Source organism: Rhinolophus hipposideros (genome assembly GCF_964194185.1).
Source record: "Rhinolophus hipposideros genome assembly, chromosome: 20".
NCBI lineage: Eukaryota > Metazoa > Chordata > Mammalia > Chiroptera > Rhinolophidae > Rhinolophus > Rhinolophus hipposideros.
In genome coordinates, this window is record NC_138066.1 from 36,298,107 (window position 1) to 36,313,113 (window position 15,007).

General features: G+C 53.1%; 1 protein-coding gene across 2 annotated transcripts in view; it reads right to left on the reverse strand.

Moving 5' to 3' along the window:
* Positions 1 to 10,071, reverse strand: part of ACLY (ATP citrate lyase) — a 39,968-nt gene extending 29,897 nt beyond the window's left edge. The window contains exons 1-7 of one of the 2 annotated variants that reach the window (XM_081029264.1): positions 9,883 to 10,071; positions 5,581 to 5,762; positions 4,327 to 4,449; positions 2,579 to 2,641; positions 1,846 to 2,036; positions 1,338 to 1,417; positions 97 to 227 (exon numbers count right to left, since the gene is read on the reverse strand). In XM_081029264.1, the coding sequence (XP_080885390.1) occupies positions 97 to 227; positions 1,338 to 1,417; positions 1,846 to 2,036; positions 2,579 to 2,641; positions 4,327 to 4,449; positions 5,581 to 5,739 (747 nt within the window). In that variant the 5' untranslated portion in view covers positions 5,740 to 5,762; positions 9,883 to 10,071. The remainder of the gene's footprint in view (positions 1 to 96; positions 228 to 1,337; positions 1,418 to 1,845; positions 2,037 to 2,578; positions 2,642 to 4,326; positions 4,450 to 5,580; positions 5,763 to 9,882) is intronic. The other variant, XM_081029265.1, reaches the window with a different exon arrangement.
* Between the last annotated feature and the right edge of the window lie 4,936 nt (positions 10,072 to 15,007).

Consider the following 15,007-nt stretch of genomic DNA (forward strand, 5'->3'; position numbering starts at 1 on the left):
CCACGAGGGGGGGGCCTAATGCTCATCTGAGATTAGTTCCCCTTCTCCTACTACCCACCCCCATCCGTCCCCATCTCCTTCCTAAACCAGACTCACCTCTGGATAAGCCTCGCGCCCGAAGGGGGGAGGGAACTCTATGTCGCCCCACTTCACTTTGCAGATGTAGTCAGCAGTGGCATCCACCTTAGCGGCCAAGTCAAGGACATAGACGCCATCTGTGGTCACGACTGAGAGAAAGGCAGAGGCAATCAGACACCAGCCCCAGGCAGAGGTGACCGCCAACCTCCCACCCCCTCCACAGACTTCCCCACGCTAACTTCCCACGGGGTCCAGGTCCCACACAGACCTAACGACTCTCTCACTTGGCAAGAAACCAGAATGATTCTCACGGAGACACGGCTTTCCCCCCATCAAAGAAAAAACAAATCCTAGAAGACCAGTTTCCCCCCTCCCTAACCTTTAGGTAATATGATAGGGAAGTCTGTTTTAGATGTTATGGCAATTTTTAAACACGTTTATAAAATGCTACACTCTGTGCCTTAAAAATCGAACTATTCATCTATCCAGGGTCCTGCCATTAAAAAAACGTTTAAGGTACAGGTTGCTGTCAGAAGACCCCCCAGGTGTGCACATATGTATGCACATTTGGGTTTCCTGGGGTCTGGCTAGGGGAAGCCTCATTGTTGGGGAGAATGGGAAGCCATGGGATGACTGAGGCCCCCAGCCAGGAGGGTTCATTTACTGCCGCCTCACTGAACATCCGTCTTCCCTTTCCCCCAGGGCCATTTAGCTAATTAAGTCAGCACAGAGCCATCTGGTCCATTAGATCGGCTGTCTCCCCAGCTGGAATCTGGAATCAGGACTTTGCCCTGAGAAGCCCTGACCAGAGCCAGTCCACACCACCTGCCTCCTTCCGGGCCTGAGAAGCTTGGGCTAAGCTGTTCCAGCCTTGGGGGGGGGGAACTGTTCCACTCCTGGAGGGGCGAGGGAGGGGGCCTCTGGGAGATTAGAGGAAAAAGGGACCTAAAGGGTCGCACCAGTGCAGGCAGCCCTGTGCTGGGCCAACAGCCTAACCCACTGGTGGGCACAGCCACAGAGTACAGTCAGATCAAAATGAGAACTTCCCCATCACTGAACAAATTAAGGCCAAAGACAGAAGCTGGAGTTGGTCAAAAACAATAATAATCACGGTGTTCTGAGAACTCAGAAACAGGAGCCTGCACTCAATGAGCTTGGAGATTCCCTCCGCACACATACACCTGTACGGTCCTCTGCAAGGCACTGGGACCGTCCTATAACTGACTCGTACCCCATCCCACCCCAGCAGAGCCAGTTACCAAGCGGGTTGATCTCAAGGTAGGTGAAGTACAGATCCTCATAGAAATTGAAGAGGCCAGAGATAAAACTGGCCAGAATTCTAAAGGGAGAGGGAGAGAGGGACAGTCAGTCCTTCAGGGAGCGGGCTCAGCAGCCATGTCACCACCACTGACAGCTCCACGTCCCGCCATCCCGACACCGCACCGACCCCTCGCTTTCAGCTGCTAAGCCTGCTCCTGGGACACTGCTCTTTAGCCACTGAGGCGGAAAGGAGCTACCAGGCAGGGAGCCAAGGAAGAGGCACCAGACAGACAGGGGCAAGGAGGTGAGGGACGCTGACGGCATATTTCAGTCTGAGCCGGCCACCCCCCACCCCACTGCTTGGAACAGGGAGGGGCTGTGCCTACCGCCTGCTCCCCACCTCCTACCCGGGCAGGGAGGACCACTCTGCTCTCCCTGCTCTGTGCCCAGAGCCTGTTGGCTTGCCCCATGCTCCCTCCGCCACCTCTCTGCAGCCCCTCACTCAACTCTTTCTTGTTTCCAGGGGCATGGCCCAACAGGTGTTTCTTGATGTCCTCAGGATTCAGCTTCTCATCCACACCGACAAGCAGTTTCTGGGCTTTGGCGTCCACATCGCCCACGTCCACCCCTCCCTCATGGTGGAACAGGACATAGTCCCCTTCTCGGGTAGCATAGATGCAGACGTAGAACTCCTCCGCCTTACAGAGGACGAGAGCACCACATGGGTGAGGGGCACTGAACTGGGCACAGAGTCCAACCCCTGTGGACTCATTTCTAAAACCCACAGAGAACATTCACCAGAGACCTGTTCCCTACCCAACCCTTGGGAACAAGAGGACAGAAGAGGCCACTGCCTCGCTGGCTGACAATCCAGACTGAGCCAGCATGACCTGTTCTGGAATCTGGGATCAGAGCTGTGCCCTGAGAAGCCCTGGCCAGAGCCAGTCCACACCACCTGCCTCCTTCCTGCCTCAAGGGGGAAGGGGTCCTGACTTCAAATCCTTCTCATCCCAGCACTGGGAAGTCACCAGCCCTGATTCCTTCTGGCTGCAAACTAAGCCTTTTTCTTCATCTCTAGACTCCCTGCTCCGTAGCCCCCTCAGGCCCTCAGTGCAGCTTCAGAGACTCTGGTCCCTTTGACTTTTCTCCAGCAGCTTGATTTCTCCTTTCATCATTTTACAGTCAGTAACACAAGGCTCCAGGAGGGAGAAGACCCAGCTTGGAGCCACCTCCCACATACCTGGCTGTGTGGGACGAAGGGTTCAATCAGAAAGTTCTTGAGGAAGCCTCTGGCCTTGCCCACCTACAGAGATGGAGGAAATCAAGCTTAGATGGACAGCACATGTCGCTCCCCAGGGCAGAAGGGGGGAGCTCCCTTCTCCTCGCCCTCACATCACAGGTGGGGCCCAGCACTATAACATAGAGATTTTTCCCGAAACCAGGGCAATGGGGTCACAGACCCCTAAGCTAAAGAAGTCTTCATTAGATCCCCTCTTCCATGGGCTTGCCCTTGTGCCAGCCATACTTCGACATGTACTGACCTTACACATTTTTTCTGCCTCCTCTAGAGAGTAATAAATGAGCTGTAACATTGCCCCACGCCCAGAAGCAATGACTGGGCATCATCTCCCTCTCTGCCATCACACCAATTGAAGAGCTCAGACAAATCAAGGCTATCTGTCCCACAGCCCAGGCAGGGAGACCCAGCCCCAGGATGTGAGTCCAGGTGTGGGAAAGGAGGGTGGGGGAAGAAGAGAGCAAGAGCTTGACCAGGAAAACTTTCCACACAGACTTTCATGGCTGAGGACAACAAGCCTGCAGTGCTAATCAGTTGGAGTGGATCCCTGGTGGCAGCCGAAGCAGACAGCCCTCATCCCAGCGCGTCCTGAAGCCCCCGCCTGCCTGTGCGTCACTGCTGAGTCAGGGAGCAGACAGTGATCCATCAGAGGTAATGAGCCACTCCTGCCAGGGCCAAAGCTGCTGCCAGCTCAGACGTCCCGGACCTCCCCTCCCAACAGCCAGCTGAGGAGGGAGCCTGAGGACCTCCCTGGGGACACTGCTCAGCTCCCCAGCTCTGCTGTCCTCTCCCCTGAAGCCTGGAAGTACAAAGGTCAAGACCCTTCAGCCCCCAGGCCCACGAACAACTTCAAGGATCCCTTTTCACCCACGAGGGCCAGAAACTGGGAATTAACATGAAGAGCTAATTTAAGGAATTCCAATCAGAGAGGAAGCTGGCTCCACTACCGCTTTCATCTTACTTCTGGGGCAGCCAAGGAAGAGCACAGCTCACCCCTGGTCCACGGTCACCCCAGATGCAACAAAGCCAGGTGTGGACGGCACATCCTCCCTAGTCTAAACCAAGCCTCAGCCTATCCCTCCCTTCAGTTCTCCAGCTCCCCTTAGGAGAAAAAGAATATATGCAATTTTATTTCTGAGCATCTCTCAGCCTTCCTAAACCATACGTACTTCGTGTCAGCTCTCTCATCCACAGAGTTGAGCTTAATCACCAAGCCAGGGGAAGCCAAGAATTGAATGAACTCTTCAGTAGTATTAACTGTCACACCCTAGGTTCTTGGCCCAATCACACCTCTGTCTAAAAAAGCTTCTGCATCTCCCTTCTTCAACTTTTTTACCCACCCTCTTAGGGTATGCACATCATGAAAAGCTAGCATTCCCTTTCTGGAACCTGAAAAGACAGGAGTTCGCAAAACGGGCCTCAGAGTTCATCTCAGATTCACCGTTAGAGAAAACAGACTACTCCCACCTGGCTCTTGAATGGTACTGGGGTTATTTATGCAGTACAGCTGGCTATTCCTTGATAAGGGGAGCTGGGAATGAGCTCCCAGACTGGCCCTGCAGGACTCCTTCCTTCCCCAGGCTGCAATCTGACCAGTTATGGGGATGAGCCAGATGGCTGCTCATCTGGAGGCGACCATGCTTGCTTCTGTTACTACAGCACACCCACTCTGACCCTATACCCTGACTCACTGTGGCTTCCTGTCCCAGCCGTGGCTTCAGCCAAGATTTGACACCATCCAGAGTGAGGTTGACCCCAACAAGGCCCAGCTTTCCACGCCGTTTGATCAGTTGGTCTGGTTTGACCACCAAGCTCTGGAACAAAAGGGATTTGTATTTAGAGTAAAGAAAGACAGGGTAGAGAAAGAGGTGACAGTTTGGGGACCAAGAGCACAGGACAGCCTGGGTGGCTTCCAATCTACTGGGCTCCCAAAACCAATCCCACCCCTCCTTCAGGGTCAATTCCTCCTAGGAGCTTCCCTCACCTATCCCCACCTACGTCTTTCTTTTGACAACCAGGAATCTAGAACTATCTGTGCCCAGGATGGAGCCTGGCAGAGAGTAGGTGCTCACCAAATACGGGCTGAGTGAATAAATGATTCCCTACCCTCTCCCTATCTTAACTTCATTAAACCATAAACGCCTCAGGACATGGACCAGCCTGTGTTCCAAAAGGAAGAACAGAGAGACAGACCCTTAGAGGGCATCTGGTCAACCCCATACCTGTGCTCGAACCCTGGCTACAAGCCCAACAAGCAGCCCCCAGCCACTGTTCACATACCTCTAGTGCCAGGTAATTCACTGCCTCTAGAGACAACTCCCTTTGCGGTTGGGCTGCCTCTCAATGGGAGGACACGTACATCCCTGAAACCCCCACCACTGGTCCGAGTCCTGCTCTCTGGGTCCTGCCAAAGAAGTCTAAGCTCCCCAACCCATCCCAACCGCGGCTCTGCAGGGAGCTTCTACTCCAGGTTGCCTCCTCCCCGCCAAGGCCATCACCCACTCTCCACAAAGTAGAATGTCGTACTTCCTCAAGCCCCTGACACATTCCTGACAGCCCCCACTTGGTAGCACACGGAGGGGGCACACACCTACTTTTCACTGAGCATCTACCACATGGCAGGCAGCACACTAAAAGCTTTCCAGATGTCACTGCTGATTCTTACAAGTCACAGGGTGAGTATTCTGCCCATTATTATGGTTAATAAACAGGGAGCTGCCATTCAGACTTGTGTGTCCAGTCCATGCCCGTGTTCCATATGCCATGCCGGCCAGGGTACCTCAACATGCGAGGAGCTAAACAGAGCCCTGCTCAGCCCACTGCACACTCCCCACTGCCGCAGGCAGTGCCATCGCGTGACCCCTTGGACATCTCCAACAAACCGACTGCTTTCTCCTCCTCGGACTCTGGGGCTGGATGAAGGGTCCAGGACGGGGCGGACTCACCTGGCTGAGCAGCCAGGGGTGGTCCTGCAGCAGGCGGGCCCAATCTGTGTCAGGGGTGACCCGGGCATACTTAAAGCGGTTCTGGATGGCCGAGGTGGTGCAAATGTACTTGTAAAGGAGTTCTTTGCCCGTCTGCTCTGAAATCGCCTTGGCCGACATGGCTGCAGAGGGACCGGCTCTACCTGTTGGGGTAAGAGGAGCTGGTTAGAAGGGGCAGGAAATGGAGACACTACCTTCTCCAGCAGGACAGACGGACGCCCGGCTGTCCCCAGACAATAAAACCAGATCTCAGTGCTTCCCAAGAGGGAAAAAAAGGGCTGCCTCAGCAGGAGGGATGGGATCTCAAACAGCAGGAGTATCACAAAATGGTGGAGAAAAATAAAGGTGGCATTTCCCCCAGGACTCGGCCTGAATCCTATCTCTACTCCCTCTAGGAAAACCAGCTCGGCCATGACAACATCCGCCCTGCGACAAAAGGCAGCTAGGTGGGGAGAACAGGAATTTCGGTGGTGTGACCCAAACCTGAGTGCTAGTCCCACCCAAGGTGGGCACACAGACACTGAAACACACCCTCTGGTCTGTGACCTGTGGGGAGAACAGCCGAATTGTGCAATCCTGGCCTTACTCCTCCTACAGGTTTTGTCTACCCCCAGCCACGCCCACCCACTGACACACACCAAGCTGAGGGCCAGGCCAGCAAGATTACTTAGACTCATGCGAGATGAAGCCCCTGGGGAGCACAGATGAAGTGCCATCTCAAAGCTCATTTCTCCCAAGTCACTAGACTCCCACCCGAGTTCAGAGCAGACACAGGGTGGGGAATCGATGACCTTCAATGCATCACACCCACCCCACTGAGTCACCCAGCTGCTAATTTAGAGCAAAACAGAGGCCTCCCTGGGGACCACCCCATACCGGTCACTTCTAACTGAGCCAAGGCTGGGTGGGGGAGGAGGCAGAAACCAACCTCGGTCACGTGTATATAGAAACTAACCTATGTCAGCCCTTTGAGGTGCATCGAAGTTCATAACCTTTTTTAGATGAGGAACAGAAGCTCAGAGAGGTTAAGATAACTTGCCCAAGAAGCCTAACTAAGTAGCAGGGGAACCAAGACTTGAATCCAAACCCTTTTACTTCTGGGCCTCAGAAAACCCCACTCAGCTCAAGAGAAAAGACTATTTCTCCAAGGACCACGCTCTAGGCCCCCTTCACCTAAAAGAAGGATTATGTGTGACAATTTCACTTTCTTCCTCATTGCTTTATCCTGACACACCCATTCTCCCATGGGTAGTGACAAGCCAGTTGGAGAGAGGAATGAGGTACAGGGAGGGAAAGGAAACCAAGCCATGATGCCAAGAGCTTGGCCAGATCAGGAAAAGTCATGCCTGTGTCTCCCACAAAGATCCAAAACTGCAGTTGTTTGAATTTGCTAGGGGAGAAAAGTCAAGTGCACATAAAGGAAGACGGAGTTAGCGAGCTGGCTGGTTTCCTCACGCAGGAAGGTTGGTCTCCATTTCCAGCTCAGGGAAGGCCAGTGTTCCAGGGGTCACTCTGCATCTCCCTCCCAACTGGGCTGGGGCTGCAGGTTCTAATCCTGGTTTGGCTGGCTCCCTCAGCCTCCCTGTTCGGCTCCAGCTGAGCACAATGGGCACATTCAGCCTGGGGTCTGGCCCAAAGTGGGGTAGCTAGAAAGGGGCTCAAAAGAGACGTTCCCTTTCCTGGCCTCCACCTGCAATGACTTCCAGCTCCATCTCAACATGAGTTTCAGAGAGAAATGCCTCAACCAGCCCCACTGCCCCAGTCCTCCACCCCCACCCACTCCAGCTCCATTTCCCAACCTTCTTGACTTAGACCAGAAAAACTGGTCCTGAAATCAGATGGGTACACCTGCCCCCACCCCCCTCCCAAACAGAGTGCAGCACAAGGCATGTCAAGCAGAGAAAGGAGAGGTCAGCTTCTGACCACCCTCAGCAGTTTATAGGTATCAGACACAAGTGATCACAAAATCCAGGAAGCAGGATGCCTCTCAGCTAAGCCTCTCCTGCAGAGAGAAGTCTGACACACTCCCAGAACAACAATCCCCCAAATCTGGCACCTCCCAAAACACAGACCCAACTTTAAAAAGGACAGAGTGAGAAAAGGGACCTTCTGTCATCATTTTCTTGAACCCCAGATCAAATCTCAGATCCCAGAGCTTCATGGAAGAGGATGGGAGAAAAGACATAACAAGGGGATAATGCAGGATAGAAAAGATTTGCCAGCTTACCAAAACAACAGATTTGTCACCAGAGCACTCTGGTGGGTTTGATGCGACAGGACTTATAAGGCAGAGACGGAGAGTTTATAAGACAGAATAAAAGCAGGAAAAGAATCTGGCCTCTGTCTATTCACCAAGGCAGAGTAAGAAGGTTCACAAATCCAGGGAGTGGACTGGGTGGAGATAAGTTGCAAGTTTAATCATTCAGCGGGGTCTTCAAGTATCTCTAGGGCAGCAGCTCTCAACCTATTTGAGGGCAGATTCTTTTGTCCATCTGAAGAAAAAGCCCAGAAAAACGTGCACATACCTGATTGTACATATCATTTCAAGGTGCTGGCCTGTGACTATGATCTGATGGCCCCCAGACCACCAGTTAAGAATCTTTGCTCTAGTGACAACAGGACTTAAAAGTATATAGCAATCTGGGTTTGGGGAGCAGACCCTCAAAGTCTTAGGCTGTCTTCCCAGGAGCTGAATGTGCTTTCAAACTGGTGATAGTTTCAGGGCACAGCTAAGACCCCAGGGGTCCCCTCTGGGGCCCAAGAAACTATTACCTAGTAACACGTAAATGTGTAAACCATTTGGGGGAAATCATGCCAAGGAACCTGAAACACACACACTCTCTCTCTCTCTTCAAGGGAGGGATGGTATGAGCTGAATGGGTCTTGTCTGCAGACACGGTAAGTGACCCAGGACTGAATTCACTTACAGCAGCCACAGAGGGCAGAAGCAGCCCACAGGGAAGGCTGAATGAAAGGAGCCTGTTCCCTAGGCATGTACCCCTGGGACATGATGTCAGTAGAGAAGGAATCACTGGGGAGGCTGCTTGGGGTCTCTCTGGGAAGGACAAAAAGTACTCATTTTCAGGTTAGTACCGGTAAGAGTGGGGTTTTCTGAGAGAACAGGCAATCCCTGGAGTAAAGGAGAGGGCAGAGTTGTGAGTGCCGCCTACATAGTGTCAGAATCATGATAGAGACACCAGCTGCCCAGTATCTGAGGGATTTTCCCATGGAGGTCTCCCACGTTGTTTAAGCTCTGTAAGGGGTGAAAATTACCCTTCTGGGCAGCTGGGGTCTACCAGCTGTCTATCACCCAACATTTCAGAAATCCAAACAACTGAACTGGCTGAAAACCAGAGCAAAGTTATTGTGCTATGTGCACTACTCCCCACCATCCTCTCCAAAATCCTCTTCCCAGGCAGACTGCCGGGGACCACCTAATGGCAGAACTCCTTGTAACTGCATAGTATCTGCCAAGGTTGGAGAGGGCAGCAGGCGCTGGGACTGGCTCTCTGCCAGGCCAGACAGGAGGGAGGCGGCAGCATCCTCCGTCCCCTTGAGGACCTTGCCTCCGCCAAGCTCGGTGTCAGCGCGAGGGGTGGGGAGGGAAACAGGCCCCCCGGCCATCTGTCGCTTAGAGGCTGGGCCCCAGGGCACCTCCAGAGCGAGGAGGGTCGCCTGCGCCGCCACTCTATGGCCAGGTCCTAGAGGCGAGGCCAGGCCTCGGGCACCCTGGGGCCAGGCCCCTCGTGGCCCGCCGCGACGGCGCGGCCGGCTCGCTCGACTCGCCACAGAACTAAAAGGAAGGGCCTGAGCCTGGCTTGTGAGGGGGCCGGAGTAGGGCGAGTGGCCACCGCTCTCCCTACTTCCCCTCCCACGCATCCGGTGGGGAGACCGGATCGGGGCAAGAGGTGCCCAGATAAAGCCCGAGGAGGCTCGATAACTGACCCCGGGAGGGGGTGAGGGGCGCCAGCATGGAGCAAATGCAATTCGGCGGAGGGAAGAGAAGCCAGGTCGGCGGCAAGACCTGTGCAAACTCCCAGGAACCAGAAGGTGGGACAGGTGGGGGTTAGTCGACACGCGACCGCTGGCCGCGGCCCCGAACGAAAGCTAACCTTCAAGCTAAGACCCCAAAACTTCCAAGCAGGGAGGGCACGTGAACACCAAGCCGGCAACGGGAGAGGCGGTTCCGGGTTGAGGGAGGGAGGCAGGAAGCTCCAGGGCCAGGTGGGGGCCCTCCCGAGAAAGCAGCCGCCCTCCACTCACCTCTCTGCAGAAGTCTGCGCGCGGCGCTCCTTCCACAGGCCCTGACGCAGCCGCCACTAACCAGAGCCCGCCAGCCTCTCGCAGCCGCCCGTGATCCTGCTTTTGTCCAGATCCGGGAGGGCTTCTCCCCGCCCCCATCGGAACACGTCGCGAGCTGCCAGACAATTGGTCACACGCGTTCCCTAGCCTGAGCGCCAGAACTCTTCCCAATTCGCTGCTCGACATGGCCCCGCCCCCGTGGGCGGACCCCAAGGACTGCTGGGATTTGTAGTCCGACCGGCGCATCCGTCCAGATGGTCAGCGGCGCCGCCTCTTCTGAGGCTGCTGGGCGGAGGAGGGAGAGGGGGCGGGGCCTCGGGTGGGGAGATGGGTGGGGCTACGCTGGGAGGAGAACCTACCGGGCTGGGGGCCGTGGCCTGATCGCTTAGGGCTGGGCTGACCGCCACTCCAATGGGCGTGTTGTTGGAAGGGTGTTGGCGGAGCAGTCTGTAAGCGTCGCTTTGGGGACCTGGCGTCCACTTCCTGTCTCCCCAAGGGAAAAACTGACGTCTTGCATCCCGGCTGCCTGAAATCCGCCACACCGAACCCAGCTGCTTTCCCGCTTTTTAAGCAGCCAGGGCAGAATGCTTTCCCATTTGCACGTGGACCCTTTGGGTTGAGCCCGCGGGGCGAGGCTGAAGGCCGAGGCTATCAGGTCAGACCTCCCAGTGTGGGATAGGGCTGGGGACAGGGCGAGCTATTGGGGCTAGGAGGGTGCCAGTCACATCGCCTTGTGTCCCACTCACCTGTTCTCAGCGCGGATTCACGGGAGATTCTAGCGCCGGGCTGAGACCATCTCTGCCACTCTCCTGCTCCTCCTTCCCCTGTCCCCCAATCCCGTGCATAGTCACTGCTGCCTCCTTCTCCGTACCTGTGAAACAGACTACATTTTCCGAACCAAAAACTGGGACACCGGTCTGACAGGTGCTGGTGAGCTTGAGGGCCAGAGTATTTAAAATCAGACAGCCCTAGGGCCGCCCGGTGACTCAGGCTGTTGGAGCTCCGTGCTCCTAACTCCGAAGGCTACCGGTTGGATTCCCACATGGGCCAGTGGGCTCTCAACCACAAGGTTGCCGGTTCAATTCCTCGAGTCCCGCAAGGGATGGTGGGCAGTGCCCCCTGCAACTAGCAACGGCAACTGGACCTGGAGCTGAGCTGCGCCCTCCACAAAGAAGATTGGAAGGACAACAACTTGAAGCTGAACGGCACCCTCCACAACTAAGACTGAAAGGACAACAACTTGACTTGGAAAAAAGTCCTAGAAGTACACACTGTTCCCCAATCAAGTCCTGTTCCCCTTCCCCGATAAAATCTTAAAAAAAAAAAAAAAAAATGAGACAGCCCTGGAAAGCAGGACATATCTACTGCTCCGACATTCTGGAGTTTGCTACCTCTACCCCAGTCCTGTAGGTCTCTGGAGCTGCTCCCTGACCCTAACAGCTGTCTAGCTCCAGGGTGGAGATTCATGGGCTTAGCCGCTCAGGTTAAGGGGTTAACTCAGTGTGCAGAGGGTCAGCATGCCTGTGCCCCTGCCAAGCACCTGGGTCACACTCACATTGTAAAAATGTTGTGACATTCTTGTGGACAAAAACTTCGCCAAGCCCTCCTCCCCTGAATCCAGTTATAGCCAGGACTGGAGCAGCTAAAGTTGCTGCCTGTGCCTGAACCAAATGATCTCCGATGACGTCACTTTCTGGTCCCTTCCTCTTAAAATAGCAGCTCCTCATCTATCTTCCCTCTCTCCAGGGGTGGGGAGTGTCTCCCACCCCTACCAAGAATCTCTCCAAATAGCACAAATCTCAAAGAAGGATCACCTCTCATAGGTAAAGAAAACAGGAACTCAGGGTCTTGGTGGGCTAGCGGGAAGATTGTACTCAGGAGGGATCACGTGTGCAGTTGTTATCCCTCTGGTTAGGAAGACAGACTCGTCCAGAAACAGGCATCCAGGTAGAACATAAACTATAATAAACTCTTTGTACATCAACTTGGCAATGAAATGAAAAATGCACATAATCTTTGCTCCAGCGATTCCATTTCTAACAATTTATCCTTCAGATATACTTGCATATGTACATAAAAATAGAGATCTTTGTTTTCTTCACAGCTGTGTCTCCAGCATTTTAAATAGGGCCCAGTACACAGTAAACGCTCAATAAATATTTGCTGAGTGATTAAGTGCCCCATTCAAGTGTTGCTGGACCTGTTTGACTAGTCTTGGGCAGGGAAAAGAAGAAAGTAACTGTTTAGAGAGTGAGGGAGGAGAGATGTGGGCCAGAGGATGCCTGATCCAATCATGGTATTTTTCAGTTCTCTCAGTGGTCCCATTCTAGGTCTCTGCCCCCAACCTCCTTCTCCGACCTCCCCAGCGAGGACTCTCATTATTCCACCATGTCTCCATAGAGGCTCCTGTGCTGTGAATTAATCAACATGGCCCCAACTTCACATCTTTCTGTTCTCTGACTTAAAAGCTTTCAACTCTTTTGCTTTTCCCATTTGAATCTTCTAAACTGGGCTAAAGGACAAGTCCATGTCACTGGACACAGAAGGATATAGGTACCATCTCTGTGTCCAAGCTTTGGGCAGTCTATCATAGTTTAATGATTCCCTCCTAGATTTTAATTCATTTTAGCTAATAGTCATTGAGCACCTACTATGTGAAAGGCATGGTTGCTAGCACATACTCTTCATAGCAATCCTTTGAGCTAAGTGTCATCATCATTTTGCAGATAAGCAACTGACCCTGTGCTGCCGGGTCCCTTGCCCAGTCCACTACAACCTGGTACAGGTGAAGAGGAGAAGAAAATCATATCCAGTGGGTCTCCCCCATTCGACTGTAAGCTCCTCAAGACCCAGAAGTGTGCCTTGTTCATTTTGGCATCCCCAGTGCCTGGTACTGGGCTAGGCACATGTTGGGCACTCACTGTGTGCATGACTGAATAAATGCTGGAATGAACGTATAAATGAAAGAAATTGTAGGGGGTGGGGAATCTACTTGAGTGTGCAGTTCTAAACCCACTTCTTTCCTTATGACAGAAATGACGGCAACCACCCTAGGAAGAAAAGGAGTGGGGAGGGGGTTCTCACTCCTGTAACACTCACTTTTTGCCCAACACTGACTAGCCTCCAATTGGAACCAAGGGCCCCTGTGTCCTGGGGAAGCTCCCCAGGGAGGTTCTGCCAGAGCCAGCATCTGTACTCAGGAAATATTTTCCAGCCAGAGCAACCAGCTCCTGGCTAGCCGCTTCCCAGAGTCATCCACAGCTCTGCTTTCACCCTGTCTTAAAAACTGTTGCTGGGACAGCCAGTTGGCTCAGTTGGTTAGAGCACAGTGCTCATAACACCCAGGTCACCAGTTTGATTCCCACATGGGCCAGTGAGCTGCGCCCTCCACAACCAGATTGGAAACAACAACTTGACTTGAAGCTGATGGGTCCTGGAAAAACACACTGTTTCCCAATATTCCCCAATTAAAAAAAAACAACAACCCTGTCACTGCCTCCTCCCTACCAGGTGTATTCCTGTGAAATTCCCTCCTCTTTTAGGAAGCCTTCCTCTAGGGAGGCCATTTACTACTTCCTGTTCTAAGACAGAACCTGCATAGTTCCCCACGTACAGAGATCACTAACCCTTGACTTTTACCTGACATGTTTAAACTTATCTCTGAATGAGTTTATTATTTTTGCCTCTGGTCTCTCTTTGCCATGTTCTATGTTTGGGAAATCTCTCAAGGACAGGCAGAAGCAGAGGTCACGGTGTACAGATAAGAGTTGCCAGCCTCCATCAGGGCCAAAATCTCTATCTCAACACCAATCTTAAGAGCTTAGGACTGTGCCTCACCTAGGATGTTTAGAGGCCTCATCCCAAGCATGGGTTGCGTTCACCTCTCTCCCTCATAACTTAGGTGCTGCCTCAAGAATGCACAGCCCCAAGTGCTGCTTCAGGGCTCCGTTTTCACAGATTCATAGACCATCAGAACCAAGAGACCTCAGAAATCCCCTTGTCCAATCTTCTTATTTTGCAAAGGAAATGCAGGGGAAATTGAGGCCCACGGAGGTGACCTTACTGCAGAGGGCAAATTGATACAACCCTTTTGGAAACCATTGGGCATTATCTCGTAAACTTGAAGAGTCACATACACTAAGATGCTGCAGCTCCACTCCCAGGTATGTACCCTGGAGAATCTCACACACACATGTACCCAGAGACACACGTGAGATCATCTCTGGATGGAGCCTAGATGTCCGCCAACCGTTGAATAGATGGATGGGTTGTGGTATATTCACACAATGAAAAACTTGACAGCAGGGGAAAATGAATGACTTGCAGCTACACACAAAACATGAATGAATCTCAAAAACAGGATGTTGAGGGAGTATTTGAGATCTCGCTCCCCAGCATATGTTGTCAGTTTGGCTCAAATAAACTCATAAAAGTTCTCTAAAGGTTTGGACGTTTCTTACTTCGACACTTCTCCAGCGCAGGATGTTGGGGGAGGACTATCAATATTGGGGATAGGGAGTGGGAGTGCTAAGGGGGTGTGCGTAGTGGGCAAATGGTACCCTCCCCTTTCTCCTATACCTAGACCTGTCTACCAGTGCTAAGTAAGGCTGGGGGTAGCAGGGCTCTGCCTCTTATTAGCTGGGTGACCTGGGCCAGTGACTTGACTTCTCTGTGTCCTTGTCTTTAATAGGAGGATTTGCTACCTACGTCTCCAGGTCATCGAAGGGAAAACTCTTAGCCTAGAGCCTGACTCCACAGAGACACTCCGTCCATTAGCTTCCCTCTCTGCTCTTGCCTTCCTGCTAGTTGGTCTTCGTCCCTTCGACCAGCTTCTGGTGGTAGGCAAAGCGTGTGGGGAGGCATAACCTGGGAAAGCCTTTTCCTGAGTCCAGTTGGAGCCTGGAGAGAGAGGAGGCGTCCCTGCTTCCCTGCTGTCTTGCTGCCCTTTGCTTTTTGCCTCAGGGAGGAAGCTGAAGGTATTGTGATTGTCCAGTCTGGGAAGGTAAGGCTGAAGGCGTGACTCAATAAGCCTTGGTAAGCCTATCAAAGTTATCATTTAGAGTAGAGTGACCCGCAGACATCAGGA